The following is a 23,030-nucleotide window of genomic DNA, read 5'->3' as shown; positions in this document are numbered from 1 at the left end:
CCTGTGCAGCATAAAAAACTTCTACAGAAAAGGAAAAAGGACCTCCTACTAACAACAGCTCTTGGCGTTACCAGAAGGGTGTCTACCATATACCACCCTGATCAATCCAGGACAACAGCTATGGATGCTTTAGCGAGTGGACTAGGTTGGTGGGCACTTTCACCATTCAGCCAAGGATGCTTTAGCAAGTGAACTAGGTTGGTGGGTGCTTTCACCATTAAGCCATGGATGCTTTACCGAGTGAACTATAGGTTGGTCGACGCTTTCACAATTCAGCCATGGATGCTTAGCGAGTGAACTAGGTTTTTATTTGAGAGAAGTAGGTTTTTAGCAGTATCCCTTCTCGAGCTTCTATTTCTTCGGTTAAGAGAGATCTGGAATACAAAGAACCAAAGAACATCATGCATGGGAGAAGATTTAGGGAAAGGTACCCACCTTTTAACGAGAGAAAGGGCAAGTCATTAGAGCAAGCATAGTTAGATACAAGATACTATCATTACCGCATGGACAATTAGACAGTCAACCCATAATCGCAACAGCCCAATTCAAATCTCGGCTTTCACAACAACAACAAAGCATGTAGTCCCAAACAAGTTGGGGTAGGCTAGAGGTGAAACCCATAAGATCTCGCGACCAACTCATGGTTCGGGCACATGGATAGCAAGCTTCCACGCACCCCTGTCCATAGCTAGTTCTTTGGTGATACTCCAATCCTTCAGATCTCTCTTTACGGACTCCTCCCATGTCAAATTCGGTCTACCCCGACCTCTCTTCACATTCTCCGCACGCTTTAGCCGTCCGCTATGCACTGGAGCTTCTGATGGCCTACGCTGAATATGCCCGAACCATCTCAGACGATGTTGAACAAGCTTCTCTTCAATTGATGCTAACCCCAACTCTATCTCGTGTATCATCATTTCGGACTCGATCCTTCCTCGTGTGGCCACACATGCATCTCAACATACGCATCTCCGCCACACCTAACTGTTGAACATGTCGCCTTTTAGTTGGCCAACACTCAGCGCCATACAACATTGCGGCTCGAACCGCCGTCCTGTAGAGCTTGCCTTTTAGCTTTTGTGGCACTCTCTTGTCACAAAGAATGCCAAAAGCTTGGCGCCACTTTATCCCTTCGGCTTTGATTCGATGGTTCACATCTTCATCAATACCCCCATCCTTCTGCAACATTGCCCCCAAATATCGAAAGGTGTCCTTCTGAGGCACCACATGCCCATCAAGGCTAACCTCCTCCCCTTCCGATTCCAAGGTTTGTCTTCATAACTCAACTTCCTATTTAGCCCCATCCGACTATCGTCAACTAGCACCACATCATCCGCGAAGAGCATACACCATGGGATATCTCCTTGTATATCCCTTGTGACCTCATCCATCGCCAAGGCAAAAAGATAAGGCCTCAAAGTTGACCCCTGATGCAGTCTTAATCGGGAAATCATCAGTGTCGACATCACTTGTTCAAACACTTGTCACAACATTATCGTACATCTCCTTGATGAGGGTAATGTACTTTGCTAGGACTTTATGTTTCTCCAAGGCCCGCCACATGACATTCCGCGGTATCTTATCATAGGCCTTCTCCAACTCAATGAACAACATATGCAAGTCCTTTTTTTGCTCCCTGTATCTCTCCATAAGTTGTCGTACCAAGAAAATGGCTTCCATGGTCGCCCCCAGGCATGAAACCAAACTGATTTTTGGTCACACTTGTCATTCTTCTTAAACGGTGCTCAATGACTCTCTCCCATAGCTTCGGTGTATCGCTCATCAGCTTAATTCCACGGTAATTAGTACAAGTCTAAACATTCCCCTTGCTCTTGAAGATTGGTACTAATATACTCCGTCTCCATTCTTCTGGCATCTTGTTTGCCCGAAAAATGAGGTTAAAAAGCTTGGTTAGCCATACTATCGCTATGTCCCCCAGGCCTTTCCACACCTCAATGGGGATACAATCAGGTCCCATAGCCTTACCTCCTTTCATCCTTTTTAAAGCCTCCTTAACCTCAAACTCCTGGATTCGCCGCACAAAACACATGCTGGTCTTATCAAAGGAGTCGTCCAGTTCAATGGTAGAACTCTCATTCTCCCCATTGAACAGCTTGTCGAAGTACTCCCGCCATCTATGCTTAATCTCTTCGACCTTCACCAGGAGTTGGTCCGCTCCGTCCTTGATGCATTTGACTTGGCCAACATCGCAATTAAAATAAATTAAAAAATCCTCCTTATGCCCACGTTTAGGCCTTATCGAGACACAAGAGAGGGGGTGTCAAAGTATTTGTGGATTGCCCAACCTTCCCCGTCCGATCGATCTTTTGGTTATACTGGTTGGTGCATAAGATTTAATAGCAAAGTCGTCCAAAACAAGAGCAACAAGAGCAACAGTTATATAAACCGTAGTTATTTACACCAAGTAATTAGCTATAGCTTTGATAGCACTCAATCTTATGTATAGCATAAGAATCACTTCTAGGGTCTAAATACCTCTTGAAGAGGTAGAAACAGTTATCTAAGATATAATTCTCAAATCACATATTTTCATCAAGTCACTAGATACTCTGTCATGATCTCAGAAAAAAATACCTGTTTAGGTGCAGGATCTTTGTCTGACAGATAAAGATATATTTCTCGACAAAGTCCAATAAGCTCTGCACTAACAACGGCATTCAACTCAACAGATAAGCCCTGTATTATAGAAGAAAATAGATCGTTCCCAACAAACTGCCTCAGCTCAGCCCGGTTTGTTGCAACAGCAAGGTGAATCAATGCACCACAAAAGGGTATTACTTTAGTCACTGCTTCACTATCTGTCCAACTGAACACTTCAACAGTTATTCTCAAAGCAGGAAGGGCAGTGCCAACATTAAGCATAAGAAATCTGCAAATGATTAGTACCAGTCAGTCTTTGTTCATTTGTTGAGATGTTACTCGATGAAATTTAAGAACTAAGGTAAACACATATATGTGGCAAGAAAATTTTCCAGTACCCAGTAAGAGAGCTGGAAGCAAATGACTCCAGACTTTTAAGAGAAGAATCAATCCGGTTGACAGGTCCTAGTTGTTCCAAAGATGGAAGTCCACTGTTCAAACCAGGTAATGCTAAAACCCAAAGCACAGAACAAACTTCACGAGTCAAGTCTCGTAACAGCTTCTCTTCCATCACCTCAACCTTAAGTTCTGACCCAGAAAGATTACCGAAGTTATCAGGAACCTTAGCTCGTCCCTCGCGTAGAAGACTTGACCATGAATAATCAAGAGCTTGCTGACAGTGAACAAATATTGGCTGCAAAAGGTTCACTGTCCATATCTGCCATAGTTCAGCAGGGCAATATTTAACCAAAGGAACAACAGCAAGGTGCATGAGTTGGCGCAAATGACGAAACTCCATAACTTGCACATTCTCCATAAGAGCAAGGATGACAGAGGAACCATCTATGCATCGGAAAAATGCTTCACCAAGAGTAGCTGCTAATCCTATAAGATTGTACCTGTAGTATGGTATTCTCACTTGGGTCAAAGATAGATTACAGGAGCAATGGCTACTTAACATGCAAGATGAAAATTTCTGGTAAGCGTAGCTCGACTGTTCTCTGAGTCATCAAGGATTGTCAGCACATCAAATTGATGAACAATATAGATGGTACCAATAATGCGCTTTAAGATTGAACGGGGAATCAACAGAACTTCAAAAATACAAAGTGAATATTTGCAGTACTCTAATTAAGAATCCTTACCCACTGTCACGGACGCCACGTAACCAGTTTCTTATGTTATTTTCCTTAGACTCTCCCTCCCTTTGAACATCCAGTAATCCATCAGCAGGTGCAACATGGCCCTTGGTAGGTTTACTTGTCTCTCCCAGCAGACTGGCCTGCTCCGAGATAGTCATGCTTTTGGCCGCTTTGATTTCTCCTGTCAGCGACTGAGCAAATGGCTCAGCCCAAAGTGCATGTATACATCTCAGCAGCTGAAGATTGGGCAACAAAAGGGAAACAGAAAGTATCAGATTAGCCTATGTATAATGGCTAAAGAGAAGTTAATGAAAATCTGGCGAAGAGCATGTATAGTCAGCCACCACACTACTGAAGATCATACAACAAAAGAGACAAATAAAAACTGAGTCCAAACTATAGTCAGTCATCAGATTACTCAGTTCATAAGCTACAGAAGAATTAATAAAGGATCCTGATTATAAAACTTCCATCATTGATGTCTTGTCCTTATTATCTAAGCTGATAAAAACAATGTGTCAAATTACCCTTAAGAGAGGGGGCAGAATCCATGATAAATGTGAAGACATCGGATGCAGATAACCAGTTGCTGTTGTTGTGGCAATGGCTGCTTGCGGAGCTGTTGTAGACCTTTTGGTACCGCTCCGTTTGAGTGCCTTCTCAAAGAACGTAACCGTGTGATAAATTGACCACATAAATTGGGCGTCAGCGAACATGTCTGTCAAACCAGATGGGTCAGACAAGTATGCAGTTTGCCATTCCACTTGGGTCCATGTTTTGTTAAGAGGTTCAAGTAACCAGGCCAGGACTTCCTGTTGCTGTTGAATCCTACAAAGATGTTAAAATATATGAAACTAGTGGAAGCAACATCATGTTATCATAGTTACGAAAATATATGTGAAAAAGGTGTCACGGCGAAATACCCAGACGAGGAGGCCATAATAAGAAACGCTTCACATAGGTGATCATGCTCAGCCCGTAGTAAGCGGCCCTCTCCTTGAAGGTAAGCCATGGTATCGGCAATGTTCTGCATCATTGGGAAAGCACTTTTAGCAACCAAATTTCTGAAAGAAAACAGATGCGACAGTAAACTGCATTCTGTAAACAGAATTAGGAAGATGACTTGGGAAGAGTTCAGGAAGCATGTATCAAATACATGTTTCAGGTGGTTTCCTGATTAGAATACAGCAGGTCAAATTAGGATGTGGTAGTGTCAGCTGTGTAACTTTTGAGGGAATCAAGCAAGAAGAATCACTCTATTGTTCAATCATACCCTATGTATACCTCCCCTTGCAGCCACAAGGTAAGGTTCGCACCACTATAATTTAATGGTATATCTTTACAAATTGACTGAACTATACCAAACTGGACGGCCATCAACAGAAATCACCTACACGGCGAGCATGTTTTCCTCATTTATACTTCAAGATTATGAAAACCCAACTATTCTTCTTCTACAAACTGGCTTATCCACAGAGATAACTTTAATCCAAACAACACAAGTGCAATTAACAACTTCAAGATGGTACTGTAAGTAGCCTGTCGTAGATTCGCAAATAGATATAATCTGCCATAGCCTCACAAACATAGTCTGCGTACAAATGTTTTTAAGGCCGCGGTAACCTAAGGCGAGCACCCACCGTCCTGATGCCTAGGTGTCATAATTGCAAGGCTTAGCTTGCGCTTGCCAGGGTGCCTTGCCGCCTAAGCGTCACCGAAGCATCTAAGGCGGGTCACCTTAAAAACAATGCTGTCTAGTGCAGACCTTCATGTAAGATCAAACGGTACTCCTTCCGTTCCAAATTAGTTGAAGTTCTAGCTTTGTCCTGAGTCAGACAAGTTAAAGTTTGACCAACTCTATAGAAAAATGTACTAAAATCTACATATATATTACGAAAATATATGTTAATAGAGAATGAGTCAGTACCGCCATGCTAGCGCTACGAGCAGCACTGCCAGGTAAGCACAAGCTAAAGGACGTGGCAGATTAGCTGGCGCCAGCAGGAGCTTGCGTGCATTTGAACTCGAGTATAGGCTTGGGTGTGTGCTGGATAGTGGACTTTTTGTGATAGCCATTGAGGCCCATGGCCTTGTAAAGATGGCACTATAAAATGTACTAAGAAGAGATGACTCGGTACCTAATGAAATGACAAATGAGAATCATTGCCTCGTCTCTCTTCTCTGTTCTTCCCCAAGTTCAAATCCTTCCCCTAGTCCCTGATCTGCTGGTAACCACGGCAAGGACGCTAAAGAATCTAATGAATGTTCTATATGCTATATGTTGATATGTTTTTCTATAGGCTTGGTTAGACATAAATAAGTTTGACTTATGACAAAAGTACAACTTCAATTAATTTCGAACGGAGGGAGTAATAGAAATCAATTGTGAACAGAGCCTAACCTTCATATGAGGTAGAAGTGCTTTATCAGCAGCTCTTGATATGCGAATGAATGATGAGCAAATCTGTAACCTAGCTTGCCGGGAATTATTTGATGGACCCTGTTGCTACAACAAATGATACAAAACTAGAATTATGTACCAAAACAATTTAAATAGAGTGAACAACAGAAGGGAGATAAAATGCATGAAATGGTCGCACGTGGAGATAATTGTTGAGCTCAATATAGCATCAGCATATTAGGATTGAACTGGGTGAAGGATTTACATCCAGCATAACATCCTCACCGAATAACAACATCAGGGTAGTTCATTTTATTTCACTGCCACAACGAAAATGACAAAGTACCTGAATTGTAATCGGAAGAGATGTCAATAGTTCAAAAAGCTTGTTCACAACACTAGCAACTACATCTGGATAATGTCTCAAGTACAGACCCAGAGAATCCAAATAATGACCATGAATAACTATGAGGCTAGGTTCTGTCCACTTCAAAGAAAGAAGCTGCTGAAGTAAGCCTGGTTCACAAGCAGAAGAAAGTAAGAGCGCTGTAGAACCAACAACAAATCAGCCATAAAACACAGATCAAACCTTCAAAAGTCCTGTGAATTTGGAATTTTGCCTCATGGTCAGTCTTTGCATAATCACCCGAGCCATCAAATATGGCACTAACAACTGTTTCAAGCCCCAGCTGGGCACCTACCATAGCGCCAAGATCCTGAAACAGATAATTAGATAAAAACATGAACTAGAAGGTTACTTTCTTTGAGATAAAGTGGCAAAAGACAAATCATTGAGTTGAAATGGTAAATGTATGCAGGTATTCGACCTTGGGGGATTTTGTTGTTTGATTAGCATCTCCAGAAACAACATTTATTCTCTGTACAATGTTTGCTGCAGCAATAACAGGCCTTTGAGAAGCAATAACTCTTATGAGATCCAGCTGCAGGAAGAATCAAAATATGTGTTTAGTAAAAAGCATCATATGCAGGTTTTATCAGAACATACAGTAAGTAGACTTGTGGCAAATATATTGCTGTTACCACAAATTACAAGGCTAAGCTGAAAGGATGAAAAACGATAACAAGGCAGTAGGCAAATGAATATGATATGCTCGAAGGTAAATGATTACAACTAGCATGCCTTGCCTTGGCATATGTACAAGGTATAGCTGATAACAATTAATAGCCATGTCTTTTTAATAGGCATCCTATGGAACCCATGACCTTCTGTTAAGTGTCTCGATCAGAAGATACTACCGCGTCATTCATTTTATGAAAAACCAATTTCTGATTCCTGAGCTCCATCTTTAACATGGAAGAAATTTGCTCATTCAAAATAAACAGATCAATTTGCAACTGTGGAAATTCTGCACTTTTTTAACATAAAGGAAAAAGGAATTGATTTCATCCAGATAAAATTTTGACATTGAACTCGAGCAAGTCAACTATAAATTGTGGTAATTCAGCATTTAACTAAAATAACGACTTTTAGTTACGGAATTTTCAATTCAAAATTCAGCTCTCAAACAGAAAACTTTGGTTTCACCTGGTAATTTTTTTAGCTTCGAATAGCCCACAAAGGGCAGAGGTCAAAAATTATGGTGCAGCAGATCAAAAGGAGGCATATGTAGGGGGCCATTAACAGCACCAGAGAAGAAGCAAGGCAGCTGCGACTATGGTTAGGAAAGAAACCAGATAAAGGAAACAGGAAAGGGGGTGTGCCGTGGAAACATGGTGGCAGACGAGCCAGCGAGAAGAAGAGGAAAACACAACGTGCGAGCAACAGTACTGGACATCCACAAGGCCATAGCATCCTCTGCCCCGAGGACTGAAGTCATGTGTAGACATTGATGTTATGAGCACGGGGGCATCTATTGGAAGGTGATACCACAGCGCAACAGAGCAAGGGGGCATTAACGGCACCAGGGAAGAAGCAAGGCAGTTCTGCGACAATCGAGCATTAGTTTCATCTAGGGTTTGGAAAGATATCAGATAAAGGAAACAGGAAGGTGGTGCGCCATGGCTTGGCTGGTGGCGGCAATATGGTGGCAGACGAGCCAGTGGTTGAGCAGGTAGAGGGAGAGAACGGCAGGTGGAGAAGAAGAGGAAAAAACGACGTGCGAGCAACAGTACTGGACACCCATGAGAACCCATGAGGCCATGACACCCTCTACCCAGAGGATAGATGTTACTGTTGACGTATAAATGTGTTGCCTAGTCTCTTCCATCAGATCGGTCTTTTGGTTGCATTGGCTAGAGCATGCACTTCTACATGGTATCAGAGCCAAGAGGTCTTGAGTTCAAGACCCGGCTGGCACAATTAAATTGCAGCCCACTTTCGGTCCACGTTTAGGCCTGAGGGAGCCACACGTGAGGGGGAGTGCTGACGTATAAATGTGTTGCCTAGTCTCTTCCATCATCGGTCTTTTGGTTGCATTGGCTAGAGCATGCACTTCTACAGTTACGATCGCAGGCATATCGACTGGCGGTGATGCCGTGGACTCCACAATCTCTTTCACTGAGGTTAATGGACATACATAAGTGTAAACCAGGTGAATGTGTTTCAGTAGACAGTTATACTAACATTTGACACAGGAAAGTTTTATCTGATTTTCACTAATTGTCCGAACAAATATGGCAAAGGCAAATACTGAAAATCGTTGACGGCAAGGGGTAAGGGCCATATAGATGCCAAGAAAAAACAAGACATACCAATTTGGTACGATAGTTGCTGAAGTCACTCTTCCCCTCAAGCTCTTCATTCCATAGTTCCAACAGACTTGAAGATGAATTCGCACTTTTCTTAAGCATTCTTTTGAAAGAAACGTCCAATAGTGTACTGTATATTTCATCGGTAATAAATAATGACACCCCCTTTTTCTCCTTTTCAGTTGAACTGACACCAACAGAACCCAAATTTCCAGCAGGAGAGGTATCACCAGAAACACGAGCAACAGACTTAACTTTTGATGGTTCCCTCAATACCACCTACATAAATTATGTGTTAACTTCTTCAGAGTTAAAGAACAACCTGGCACGCATTTGAACTACACAAGAGACCAGGTGCATACCAGCCAAAACAACAAAGATTGGAAATGGAGTGCAATCCTGTAATGTTGGTAATATTCCAGCATCTGTTTGGAACAAAAACAAATTAAACACAAGAAAGTGAACAGCGAGAACCAACTGGTAACATGTAGAGATCTTCGTGTTGATGAGTATTGAAGACATGCACAAACTCAATACAATATCCAACTAGTCATCTGGTGACAAGTCAGCTAGCACTTGGACAAAATTAGAAGGTAAGATGCTACATAGAACTAATCATTTGGAGAGGTGCATTTGGAAATGCTCACTTGTTGTAGGAAGTGTGAAGTTCTAGCTCCATCAACCAGTATGCACTGCATGTTAGAAGAACCTAGAGCAACTACTGCCTCGCAAATACAAACTCCAAACTCGTATTCACTTTCATCAATAGCCATGGGCTGCATCCTAGATTTGGTTAAAAATTCTTGGGAGATGTTCATCAACACCTGGAAAATGTTGCTCATTGCTGCATCATACTCGCAAACTGCGACATCTGCAGGTCGTTTTCTGAGCTAGGTTGCATTGCACAAGCAAAGAACATGTCAGAAAAGGTACCCATAGAACGAGCTTTTAGTTATGAATGCATCAGTGTTACTATACCTCTGACAAACTATTTTAAAGAACTCGCAAGAAAGGAGGCGAAAATCACTGTAAGAAAGCAAGGACCCACATCTGCAAAATAGGAAGGCACTTGAGATAAATGAGATAGAACATAGTGAAACCTTGAGAATCAGATATTCAAGCCAACAGACCCATGAATTAAACCATATTTGGCAAGATCTGTTACAGGAGCCCATTCAGCATATGCATTGATAGCATTTAGAACAGCTGTTACTGTCCCTACATGATGTTTAGCCAACTCCATTTGCTGCTTTGTGTGCTCGCTTAAAGCGGCTACAAAATGTTTCTCAACTAGCTACAGAAGAGATATCAGAAGATTCTTAAGTAAGCATGTCCTGTAACATGGCCAAATTTGCTAGACAAAGTGAAGACAAACTTACAGAATATAACAGAGGTAGAATTTGTGGCAGTGCCTCTGTAAGGCCACGCAACAGTGCTCGTCGTTTATCACCTGTTGAATGTAAGTGGCAATTTATAATAAGTAAAATGAACATGTTTGTTATATTTATATATATATATATATATAGGAAAATGGTTGTGTACTCCTACTCCTCATATAGCACATAGACGAATCTTTTATACCTCTTTTTTATTTTTAATATACTTCATTAATAATTACTAAATACTTCAAAGTGAGTTTCATGAAAAAAATAATGTGAGTCCACATATTTTTAAAGGTTTACGTATATACCGATTTCTTCATACGTGAAAAAGGTATATTACAAAAAGTACGTCACAAATGATATTTTTTCACAAAATTCATATTGAGGTATCTTAGAATATTTAATGAAGTATATTGAGAATGATAAAGAGGTATAATCAATGCGTATAGTTTCAAACAATGACGGCAGAGAAACTGCAAAAAACAAAACTGACCTTCTAAATCCTCGTTGTGAACAGTGATATCCTCTGGAAGCCACCTTAGAATCATAGAACCTAGCTCAGCCTACCAGTTATAGACAATACAGTTACAAGATCCAAAATGGGGTGATCAAAGCACAGATCTTTTGCTGCAGTACTGTGAGAAACATACCTCAACAGGGCCAGTGTTAGACAGAGAAACAATAGAGGGAAGTAATGTATTTAACAAAGTAACCCCCTCTCTTCTAACTACCTACAGAGATAAGATAATTGCTAAGATATAGTAACTGAAGTACAACAAATGTAGAAGAGAAAAGAACACATGAAAAACCTCTGCTACTAATGCAGCTGTTTGACTCTTCAAAGCCCACTCCTCATGAGGACCAATAACCTCTGACAACAAATTGATGGTCAAGTTAGCAAATTCATTTCGTTCTGCAACACTGAGTTCCTCCCATCTCAATCTCACCAAGTGCTGTATACATCAACAAGATAACCATTAGACAAGGATAGCGGCAAGAGACAAACAGCTTCCTATGTAAAAAAAACTGCAGTGGAAACTGTCCCTAATTCAATCATTGCAATGGAAATGACTGATGAGGTCAGGCAATAGTTGTAGTTGGCCTGTTTGAGTCATATTTAGAGTAATATTTACTTTGTATCATTAAGTTGATCATACACACGGTTTTCCTCTACAAAAAGCTCCTAGCCTGACACCATAACTAAGATAACATTGTGAGTTGGGACAACAGCTTGTTGCCATGCCCCACAGATGCAACATATGTGCTGTGAGCACATATGCATGTGCAGGAAAAAAAATGACGTTCATATTTTATATAGATATAAATCTCAACTGGGCAACATATACCGGTTCATTATCCTAGAAAAGCCCCAGGCTGAAAATTTTCCCTAGTTTGAGCTTTCAGCTACATAAAAAAATCATTTAGTGCCAGTGTAACTGGATTATAAAATTATATAGGGCTAGGCACACAGCTTCTGGTTACCTCACTCTCCTAGACCATATCACACTCACCAATACATACATGGTTAGATCTTTGGGTTTCATCCTAATTGTTTCCAATACATGTCCACCGTGAGATCTCAAAGCATTCACATTTGACCTGGCATGGTTTCTGTTAAAAGTTGCCTCGTCAATAACCTAAAGCAAGGCACCAATAGGGACGAGTAGCTATGACCTTCCTCGTGGCTCGTGCGCGCACACAAAAGAGAAGAGAAGGACTTAACTGTAGACACCAACATGTATAAGTGTTACTACCTCCATCCGGGTTTATTAGGCCCCCTCGTATTTTGACAGAGACTTTGACCATCTATATAACTAATAAAATATATAAAGTATAGGGTCTGCCTATCTAAGCTGATTTTCACTCTGGTTGTGGTCTATTTTTTTTGTCCAAGTTTTTTTGTTTCTTGTTGCTGCATTATATATTTGTGGGAGCTTAGATGTGACATCCTTAAAAAACATCTAGATGTGAATTAGACAAACTGTAAAGTATAATCTAAAAAAAGTGCATTGTTGGATTTGTATTTGAAAGAGCTTTCAGATGGTATAATTTTTGTGACATATATTTTACATTTTATTAGTCAAATTTACAGGTCAAACTTTAGCCGAAAATAAGAGGGGCCTCATAAAGCCAGACGGAGGGAGAACACACCTAAAATCCAAGTGTTACTACACACCTAAGATCCAAACATTCACCACCAAAATTCCAACATGTATAGGAAAAATCAACTATTTGACGGGACGAATGTCAAAACATTCATTCTCCACCTAAAATCCAACTGCTGCTACACACCAGATTTCACATGGAACTAATAGCCTAGTAGGAGGACTGTCATTTGCCTTCATAGAAGAGATGTTACGATCACTGTTCCAAATATAGGTCAGTTAACTGCTATTCGGACCCCTCCCGATACGAGAACGTGCTATTCGCGCCATTAACTGTTAGGTCCAGTTAGTCTGACAAGCCGATTTATCAGCTGTCAGGCCGACTTATCGGCTGGGCCAATTAACTGCTAGGCATTTTTTTAGCACAAAACTGGCCTGAGAATGCCGCCACTCGTGTTTGAACCGAGATGCTTGAGCGCTGCTTCCTAAGAGCAGCGTGTCTACCAATTTCACCATGACGGCTAACTTCAAATAATAGGTAATGTGTTCCCTCCCTACTGTTCTTGATCAGAACATCAAGGCAACAATTTTCCTTGTTGCTATGTGGCCTAGGATTGCATATCTAGACACTTAGTACACTGCATGTTGCTATATACCCTAGGATATATAGGTATGGCCCTAGTTAACCTCCCGATAAATGGGTTACTGATAAATTAAGTTAAATGGCCAATTCGCCGGTTGATCCCTACTCAGCACCCGACCGATATGGTACCAGTTACCGATATCCTGAACATTGGTTACGATGCATGCCAGCAAGCACAGAAATATAAAATAATATCTGGAAGTAAACTATTGAGTCAAGTTCTTTCCTAGATTATTAATCAAAGAATCTGATGTCTCAAATCAATACACAGCTTCTAAGGCAGCGTACACACTAACAGAACACCGATTCTTAAAACGTCAAATGCTACGTTGTTTTTTCGCTTGGTTATTTTGACTATCAGAACAGAACACACTCAAAGCAACACCATTTCCAAATTATTGCACTACAGTGATAAATTCACGAATTTAGCATACCTCATTGTGCAAACATTTGAATATTTGCCACTAAAAACTGTTACCAATTAAATATTTACCGAACCAGGTGTTTACAGCACACCATCAGAAAACATCAAAGGGTAGTAAAAGCTGCATGAATTCACATTTACAACTTAATGTAGTTCTGCGTTTAAATATTTTACGCACAACTTCTTGTACCCAAGAATAGTATTCATTATTCTACATTTTCAAGATAGTTTTTTGGTTTCATAACAAGCTGTGCGCATATTTTCCTATTTTGCCTTGTCAGCATTATATGAGATCACTAGTCACTTAGACAAATCTGCACCACACTATTCCTCTTACACCTACCACATCAATCACTTGCAACAAATCTACTCACATACGCTAGAATAGTTTAGATAGAAAGGGTTTACAACTTTTTAATAGATTAACATGTTTCTATGGTATATTAATGTGTGTTTTCCAATTCTCCACATAATCCATTTCTAACTTCTGCAATATGCATGCAATTGCCCCCGTTACATAGAAGTGCATGCTGACTGATGAGCAGTGCATGATTTTTGTAACGCTAGAAGCAAAAAAAGAACAATCTTAAGTTCAACTGTTTGCATATCTTTATGTAGTTTACTGGCCGAATAGTTTGGGTTTCTAAAGCAATCACGACAAGATCAATCACTAAGATAACAATTTATAAGATGCAGAGTTCACCTGCAACATTTTAAACCCATGTAGTCGGATCTCTGAAGCCTGGTGCTTCCGGACCAATAGAAAAGATGTGCTCGCTAACGCTCGGACATCTCCACTTTTGACCTGCAATTGGCAAGTCTCACTGTCATGCCATTGGCCCCCAACAGCATTACATCTTTAGCAATGGAGCACTACAGTACAAGTTTTTTCTTAGTATTACTACAGAAGATTAGCAATGGACCACTACAAGTTTTTTCTTAGTATAGAAATGTGCATAGAAATGGTAGGGAATTCAACTATTTGATCAGAGCATTGGCCTTGTCCTGCCAAATACGTGCAGAACAGAGCCGCACGGATGCATCAGCGTTTCTGCCAAAAACATTCGAAGCAGCTCAAAATAGGAAACTTCGAAATCTTAAATGCCCGGGTAACGACACGACGGCAGCACCACCAACGTCGGTACAGACACAGAAGCACCAATAAGAACGAGGATTAGGAGGAGGACGGGACTAAGCACGGACCGATTCGAGATAGGCGAAGGCGGCGTTACGGGCGTCGGGAGAGGATCGCCAGTCCATCGCAGCGGAGATCGCCGCCGCCACGGAGTCCGCAGCAGGGTCCGCGGCCATCTTTGGTGGGGTATTGCTTCTGGAATGCGAAGGGGGACTAGCGGGAGGTGGATACCAGGGTGCGGGGACGGGGCATTGGCGTGCGGAGCCGGCGGGGGGGCGGGGGGGGGGGGGGGGGTGCTAGGGTTTCCGTGCTCGTCGCGGCTGGAGATGCTTTGCGTGGGTTTAAGGGGAGGAAGAAGAGAGAGTGGGTGAGTGTGAGGGACGAGGACAGGCTAGGGTTTCGGTGTTCGTCGCGACCGGAGATGCGTTGCGTGGGTTTAAGGGCGGAAAGAAGAGAACTGGCCCAGAGCGTGGAATGCGCAGCAAGACAACACAGGTCGGTGGTCGTCGCCTCGTCGGCTCGTGGGTCGCGGCGGTCGTGTGGCCGCCTCGAATGCGTCGTGCGCTTGACGCACGAGTGCGTGTTCTTCTCGCTCGTACTTCCTCGGTTTCAAAATATATAAGGCCTAGTTTGGCAGCAAAGTATTTTTTAAACTGTGGTAATTGAAAACCAGAGTATTCTCTTGGGTGGGCAAGGAATACCATAGTTTTTTTTAAACAATGATTTTCTCAGTTTTACATGTGTTTGGCTGGTGCTGTCTTATTAAAATTTTGACCCAAGTATTTGAAATGGATGACTGAATACTCTTTCATCATCCACACAAGAAAACTTGTGCGACCATTAGTCCATGTTGCTCTGTCTTTTTTTGGTCCTGCAAGTGTTCATTATAGTTAAATGAAGATAATGTACCAACTCAACAGGAGTTACATGCTGAGTTAAATGAACCATCGTTGCATGTAGGGTCAGATTTGTTTACTGCTATGCTGACTACACAGGCGCAAGAAACAGATGGATCAGCCGGCCTTCAATGATTGTATTAATTTATCCAGGAGGTACATGATTGATGAAGAGCGTGTTAAAACTTCAGTTCATTAGTCAACTTGATTGAAGTAATGCAATCCTAGGAGTATGTCTATACGTGCATGTACTTCCAGCTGGTCCTAAATTATTTGTGTGCCATTTATACAGAATTGGCTAGCTAGCATATATAGAGCATGCTTGGATCCAAGGGACTATTTTTAGTCTGACTAAAACTAGTCTCTTTTAGAGGCTAAAGTTCCAATCACCCCTGAACTAATGAGAGGCTAGAACTAGTCTTGAGACTAAAAAAATTTAGTCGGGGGAACCCTACTAAAATGTGGATTAGTCCTCTCTCTCCTCATTTAACTCCTCTCCTTTAACACATGTGAGTTCTGGATTGGAGGATTTGGAGGATAATAAATGCTCATTAACTCAATTTTAGTCTATTTAATATTTGTATCCAAGCATGGGTGAGGCTAGCAAGTTTTAGTTCCACTACTTTTAGTCATGAAACTAAAACGTATCAAGCACCCTTATAACCTGCTGCCTGCTGCGTACGAGTGTTCTCTGAAAGAATCGATCGATCTAATCAGTGCGCTACTAGCCGGAGATAAATCGGCAGGGACTCATATGGAGAAATAGCCTGATACTGTTCTTCAAAAGGACAGTGTGCTACTCGCCGTACATTAATCGGCAGCCGAGGAATCGATGGAGAAGCATGCAAGATCATTGTATACTAATCAGTGCATAGACAAGCTCATACCTTTTTTCCTTGGTGGTGAGCTTGATTCGCTCATGATGAAGAAAAGAGATGGAGATGACGCCGGCTGGAAGGACCCGAGAGACCTGGAGATATAATACAGGTCGTTTTACCATATAACAGAAAGAGGGAAAATAGGATAAGATCGTAGCTGGATATCCTTATCTCGACATATATGGCAACTTCAACTGCGATCTGCCCGACGTTTTCTCTCCGTTCTGTTTTAAAAAAAGAGGTCGGGACCTCTTTTCCAGATACCGCAAAAAAACCATGGTTTATGACATACTGTAGTTTACAAAACTTTGTTTTTTTTGAACCAAACGCAACAAAGTATTCAAAACCATGATTTTTTTTCAGAAACCGTGGTGTTCTCATAAACTTTTAAAAAACTTTGCTGCCAAACGCAGCCTAATTTTTTCTCCCGTCGCAGTGGGTCTCGTTGATTAAATTTATGGTCAAAATTGAACCTCGGGAAGCGCGGGCGCATTATATTTTGAAATGAAGGGAGTGTTTACTAGGTCAATGTCGTGCGTTGCAACAGAGAAGCTATGTATATATGGATGATATATATATTTAGATGATGCTCAACTCAACAAAAGGTATGCTCCATTATTAAAAAACATATTTGCAAGGCATGAGGATCAAGTTGTGTGGATTTGGTAAAAATAGAAGAACTTCCGAAAATTCTTGAGCGTGAACATTCGCCAGCCTATCTTCATGGATTTTTGCCAGGCGACCGGTATGAGCTCACACGGAAGTTTAAGTTCACGCACTTGTAGCTTCTATCCCAAATTTCCTATAATCACATTGTTTAATCAGCAAGTCCCGTCATAGACTATATACTGCTACAAAGCCCCGTGCAAAAATATGAGAAGTCAAGCAAGTGATGTAATATTTAAAGTGGACGCTGATAACTGCCACACGTGTGGCATATACGACATGCACCCACACACCGTGTGTGGTGTGAGTATGAGGCAGCCCACACGGGCTGTGTGTGGGCGGACATTAGAATTGCTCATACGTGTGGGTGCGGCTACTTCGTGCCACACGTCCAACAAATACTATTCATCTCCACCCCGTGCGTGTGGCACGAAACAAAAATGCCCACACGTCCTGACACAGCTACGTTTGGTACCCCGCGGGATGACGATTTAGTTGTCATCCTGGTTGGCAGATGTAGTTATTTGGGATGGCAAGTATAGTTGTAAAAGCATGACAACTCTATCTGTTTTGGTTAACTATAGTTGACATGTCTAATTTATGGTAGTTGTCGCGTGTAATCAAATCGTAGTTGCCGTGTGTGATTAACTACTTGTCACATATGGTCAAAACAGTAGTTACCATGTCTGTTTACCTAGTTGTCACGTGTGGTCCAACCATAGTTGCCATGTATTGTTAATCACAGTGTCCATGTATGTTTATCTGGTTGCCACGTACGCGCAACTGCAGTTGCCGTGTAGCAAAGAATCACAGTTGTCATGTGTGTACCGAGTTGCCACGTTCACGTAACTGCAGTTGCCGTGTAGCAAAGAATCACAGTTGCTATGTGTGTGTACCGAGTTGCCACGTTCGCGTAACTGCAGTTGCCGTGTAGTAAAGAATCACAGTTGCCATGTGTGTGTACCGAGTTGCCACGTTCGCGTAAGTGCAGTTGTCATCCACAAGGTAGAAGTGTCGTGTGGGCGAAAAGCAGTTCACCCACACGCGCATGACCTAGGTGGTGGCTGTGTGGGCGAAAAGCAGTTCGCCCACACAACGCAGCTGGCAAACAGCGTGGTGCGGGCGTGTGGGCAAAATTTCCAACGCCCACACACCAGCCCCGTCCTACTGGCACACCAAATCCACCTTTTCGTGTCAAGATTCGTGCAAAAGACAGTAAACGGCGATCCGGACGTGTGGGCGAGTTGGGTAATGCCCACACGTGTGGGCGTTAGTGTTTTCGTTTAAAGTTTATTTGCCTGATGCCGTGAAATCTTTTGTAGGCATATACGTACAATGACTTATGACTTGTAGTCATATGTTTAAATAGCATTACGTCTCCCTTGAACGCGAAATTCATGCTTTCCGAAACATAAGACAAATATGAAATTTGTGGAGGTACTAGCTAAGGGAATAAGACTGACTCAGTGAGACCTTCTTCCCTGTGCATGAACTCCGAATTCGCCACAATAAATAACTACATACTCCTTTCGTCCGGAAATACTTGTCATCAAAATGAATAAAAGGGGATGTATCTAGATGTATTTTAGTTCTAGATGCATCCCTTTTTGTCCATTTTGATGACAAGTATTTACGGACGGAGGGGGTAATTGTTAAAGTGTATGAAAATCAATCATCAAAGAAGCAAAACAATGTGATTATGCTCAAAAAAGGTACTTCACAAACTAAAACATATGTAAGAGACGAATTACGATCTAGGAGAGATACAGGTTGTTCGTTTGCTGCCTCTCATGGCCACCCAATGAACCTCTTTGGCGTGAACTTTGTCTAAATCACTAAGGGTTGCTCCTATTTGCTGGTTGTCATGAAAATTATGCAACAGATAGGGAAATGGCAGTAGAGATTACACATGCATCTGAATTACATGTGTCAGAGAGGGGACATCAGTTTGCAGCTCTTGCATCAATCAAGAACAAGCACACCTCGGTCAGCACCTAAGCACTACATCTACTAACACCACGCACGCATCTCTCATGCGGGGAATACCAACACCACACGCACGCATATTACCAACACCACGTACGCATCAATCAGAGCAGAGGTCAACACCACAAGCTGCAGCAAATCGCCGTTAGGGCGCTAGCCAGTTGCGCACCTACACCCTCTCGGAATCGCCTCCTCGCGCATCCTTAATAGTCGTCGTTTGGCCGACTCAGCGGAGACGAGAAAAGAGACGCCAGGAGAGACCTCGTAAGAATGGAAAGGGGAAGAGGGTCAGTCGCCTATGCCCCACCGTTGCCGAGTCCTAGGTCCGGCCATCGGAGTGATTTGGTGCCAACACATGGGAAAGAGAGAAAACAGCCCCCGCGTCGTCCCCGCTAGGGCGGCTCGGGCGGCTCCCTACCCAGCCGCCGGGGGCGTATACTCCTTCCTCCCCACCCTCCGCCGCCGCCGGGGGACGCCGCCGGTCTAAGTCCGGGGGCCGACGGCGATGGCGGAGGACATCACCTTTCTCCCGTGGATCTGGGGTTGTGCGGATCCCCGAATCATGTGGAGGCGCCTCAGATCCGATCGGCAACGGCGATGGCTGTGGCGCGGCGGCGTCGGAGGCGGCGTGGGCTGCGGGCGCGGCGACCAGCCCTGTTTGGGCGGCGGCGGCACTGCGGTCGGCGACGGCGGCGGCGCGCCATCTGCCTTTGGATCGGCGGCGGCGGCGTGGAGGGCCTGGTGGTCGCGTAGGCGGCACCTCCGTCAGATCTGTTTTGACCGGTGCAGTCGACGGTGGTGGTCATCTCTTCCGTCAGAGGTGATCGGCCTGCGGCTGGGTGATCGGATCTCGAGATCCGTAAGCTAGTCCCGGCTACGAGTCGGGGAGACATAGTTGCCGGTGAAAACCGAGCCGTTGGCGGGCGATGGCGGCGTTTTGCGTCGTTACCTTGATGAAGGCATCGTCGTGTAACTGTTGTCAACCCACTCGTGCTGCTTCGGGGGAAACCCTAGGATCTGGCCTTCCAGATCGGACGATGGCGGTACTACGGTGCCGTCTCTCTCTTGGGAGCATCGTTTGTGGAGCAGCGCTGGAAGACAGAGGCGGGAGGTGGAGCGGCTTCATCTTGCACGGAGCTTCGGTGGAGCTGTCAAGTCATGCCTGACCGACAGGTGCTACGCTGAGTCATGCCTGGTCGGCAGGTGCTACGCACGACAGATCTTCCAAAGACTTCAAGCTGTGTCGGCTGGTGGTACTTGGCAGCATGGTGCTGAGGTGTATCAACGGCGACCGCGACGTGCTCAACTGTTTGCGCGCAGAGAGGAGGTATCGTTGGGCGCCGTGGTGGCGTCGATGATAGCTAGACCGAGCAAGGTTGACGCATCAGTACAGTTCTGAAGATGGAGCGGTGGCAGTTGGCGGCGGTGGCCTCTGAGAGCACGCCGGACCGGCGAGACCCATGCCCGGCAGGCGTCCTGGATGGGTCCTCAGGTCTTAGATGTTAGGTTTGGCTGCGATGTCTGTTTGGCATTAGGCCCAGGCTATCTGCGCCCCTTCATCAACTAGATAGGTGTGCGACAGTTTGTTGCTTAGACGGCGGCTTTAGTCTTACTGTTGTATTACTTTGTAAGGTCTTGTGAGAATAATTAACAAAGTGGCCGTATGCATCGCCCAGATGCAGAGGCCGGGGGTCATCCTCTTTTTCTAAAAAAACATGGGAACGAGAGAAACCTACGATGGATCGGGAGATGGGCGAGAGTGAATTTGGGGGGGGGCACATGTCCAGGGAGGGAGATATCTCGAAAGGAGGAGGGTAGAGCACACGAGAGAGACGAGAGGAGCTTCAAGACCTGGAGGAAGCCGGTGGACGACGCGCGCCATAGGAGGAGTACCTCATGGCGTTCGCATCGAATAGTTGGGTCACAGGCGGGACGCAGGCGCGCTGCTGGAGACGACGATCTCATATGTCGCTTGCGAGAAGAAAGGAAAGGGTAGGTGGCGTCGACAATGGTGGCGGCAGCCAGATCGGGATGGGACTTAGAGATTTGGATTGGGATGGATCATATTTTCTCGAGGATTTCTTTTCACGAGAAAAATAGAGGCGGGGGTGAGCAGGCAGGAAACCAAACACGGGGAGGTGGACAAAGGGAGGGGAGAACATGGTCCGGTGGCAGCAAAAGGTACCTTAATTTTTTTTAAGTAGTCGGGATTTATTGTACTATATTAAACAAGCGATAAATACTACACACGCGCAAAAGTCACGAACTTTCACGGACCTGTTGCACGGCTTTCACTAATTGCCCCCTCCCCTATTTTAAGTGGTGGGCCCGCCTTACTTTACCAAGTCTGAGCCAATCAAGTCCTAACCACCCTGTAAAACCATGTAAAACCCCTCTGTGTGTAGCATCTCTCTTAAACAAGCAAATATATTCATTCCTACATGCACCACATAACAACAAAGACCAATTACAGGCTCACGACAAGGATCACTTAAATTGATCTAACCATTAAAACTTGGAAACAATAACGACCGAAAGCCCAGAAATTTAGGATCTGGCGCTGAACGTCTTATGCACCATCGATTTGTCAAACATGAATCTTGTAGCAAGGAGGCTAGCCACGTCAGTGTTTCTTTCGTTTGGTACACAAATGCATCGTCAGGGACATCTTCTATCTCATCTCATCCCCACTGGAGCGACCTTATCCACTCGCTTGCTCTCACTGCACATGGAGGAAGGAAATAGAGTAGTTTCGGTGATGGTGGAAGCTCGCCGGCGGCGGCCACGATGGCTGCTTGCAAGGGGGAGGCGACCAGATAGCGGGGGCGAGGCGTGTGTATGTGGGCACTGTTCGGGAGCTCCTCTTCCCGCAGGAGCTCGAGAGGAGGTGCGGCGACGGCGGCCATGACGGCTACATGCAGGGGACGACCAGATAGCGAGGGCGGAGCGTGAAGATGTGGGCATCATCCGGGAGCTCCTCTCCCCGTAGGAGGTCGGGCATGAAGGCGGAGGGCGGACAACGACGTCCAAATCGACAGCGAACGAAGGGACGACGTCGGCACTATGGCGGCACGACGCCGGCTCGCGCCACCAAGCGGGGACGCACACCCGAGCGCAGGGACACAATAATGCCCACGAGCGCATGGTCACGACGGCCGCCTTGAGTGCGGGGATAAGCACAGGCACATCAAGGGCTCTGGCGTTGATGATGGGAAAATTGCGGGCGTGAAACATGCGTCCATGTCATTGATACAGAGTGAAATTTAAATGCATAAAATAAAAATAGAATCAAACATTGCAGGTACATTATTTCCAGAACTCTTACATTTACATAAAAATTCTGTTAATTACATCTCCGAAGAGAAAACCCCTGATTAAGAATTCCAACATATCTATTACATAGGATTGCATCACATTCCTATTACAACATTCTACAAGAGAAATCCTCCTCGCGGTCGACGACGAACTCCTTCTTGGTGAGCTTGAAGTTTGGTTCCATGCAAGTACTCCTCTATGATTTTATGTGTGATGTTTGGGAATATATTTCCTAGCATGCAACCATTTTGTGTGTTCAACCTCATTTATATGCGGAATGCAGGTTGATTTTGGCAAGGCATAGTTTTATCCTACATTTGGCACATAGGATATGGGTATGTATTTTCCTTTAGGATTTTTATATGACCTCTTTGGTTTTGGTGGCATATATATATGTGACATGCCAATTTTAATAAGTTTTGCATCATCACATTACTACTATCACCGCGCGACACCGATGTGGAGCCCGTGTGTAGCGTAACGGATTGAAGCTTTCTGACACAATCTTGATGCTTTTTTATGGTGCATGTGATATGTGCCATATTTTGTTGACTCTGAGTCCGCCCAGTATCGAGCCTGACCTGAGTGGAGTTTGCTTATCATATTTTGTTTGTTTAAAGCCTATCTGGGCTACATGGAATATCCCTTATCATGTATTTTGCATGAATTTTGTATGCATATGTGGATGTGGAGTGAACCTATTTTTATTAAGTTCTGATTTACCTGTATTACTACTAACACCGCGTA

General features: G+C 43.8%; 1 protein-coding gene across 2 annotated transcripts in view; it reads right to left on the bottom strand.

The window, feature by feature from the left end:
• The window catches only part of LOC123069869 (protein HASTY 1), a 30,434-nt gene extending 15,605 nt beyond the window's left edge, over positions 1 to 14,829 (bottom strand). The window contains exons 1-20 of one of the 2 annotated variants that reach the window (XM_044492826.1): positions 14,611 to 14,829; positions 14,111 to 14,212; positions 11,045 to 11,188; positions 10,886 to 10,966; positions 10,729 to 10,798; positions 10,233 to 10,303; positions 9,984 to 10,147; positions 9,832 to 9,903; positions 9,501 to 9,738; positions 9,216 to 9,278; positions 8,857 to 9,132; positions 6,972 to 7,085; positions 6,734 to 6,860; positions 6,491 to 6,660; positions 6,145 to 6,249; positions 4,667 to 4,770; positions 4,271 to 4,571; positions 3,747 to 3,979; positions 3,000 to 3,500; positions 2,596 to 2,890 (exon numbers count right to left, since the gene is read on the bottom strand). In XM_044492826.1, the coding sequence (XP_044348761.1) occupies positions 2,596 to 2,890; positions 3,000 to 3,500; positions 3,747 to 3,979; positions 4,271 to 4,571; positions 4,667 to 4,770; positions 6,145 to 6,249; positions 6,491 to 6,660; positions 6,734 to 6,860; positions 6,972 to 7,085; positions 8,857 to 9,132; positions 9,216 to 9,278; positions 9,501 to 9,738; positions 9,832 to 9,903; positions 9,984 to 10,147; positions 10,233 to 10,303; positions 10,729 to 10,798; positions 10,886 to 10,966; positions 11,045 to 11,188; positions 14,111 to 14,212; positions 14,611 to 14,718 (3,339 nt within the window). In that variant the 5' untranslated portion in view covers positions 14,719 to 14,829. The remainder of the gene's footprint in view (positions 1 to 2,595; positions 2,891 to 2,999; positions 3,501 to 3,746; positions 3,980 to 4,270; positions 4,572 to 4,666; positions 4,771 to 6,144; positions 6,250 to 6,490; positions 6,661 to 6,733; positions 6,861 to 6,971; positions 7,086 to 8,856; positions 9,133 to 9,215; positions 9,279 to 9,500; positions 9,739 to 9,831; positions 9,904 to 9,983; positions 10,148 to 10,232; positions 10,304 to 10,728; positions 10,799 to 10,885; positions 10,967 to 11,044; positions 11,189 to 14,110; positions 14,213 to 14,610) is intronic. The other variant, XM_044492827.1, reaches the window with a different exon arrangement.
• Positions 14,830 to 23,030: the final 8,201 nt, after the last annotated feature.

The sequence above is a fragment of the Triticum aestivum genome, chromosome 3B (assembly GCF_018294505.1).
Source record: "Triticum aestivum cultivar Chinese Spring chromosome 3B, IWGSC CS RefSeq v2.1, whole genome shotgun sequence".
Classification (NCBI taxonomy): Eukaryota; Viridiplantae; Streptophyta; class Magnoliopsida; order Poales; family Poaceae; genus Triticum; species Triticum aestivum.
Note: the sequence above shows the minus strand (reverse complement) of the source record. Positions and strands in the feature narration are given on the sequence as shown.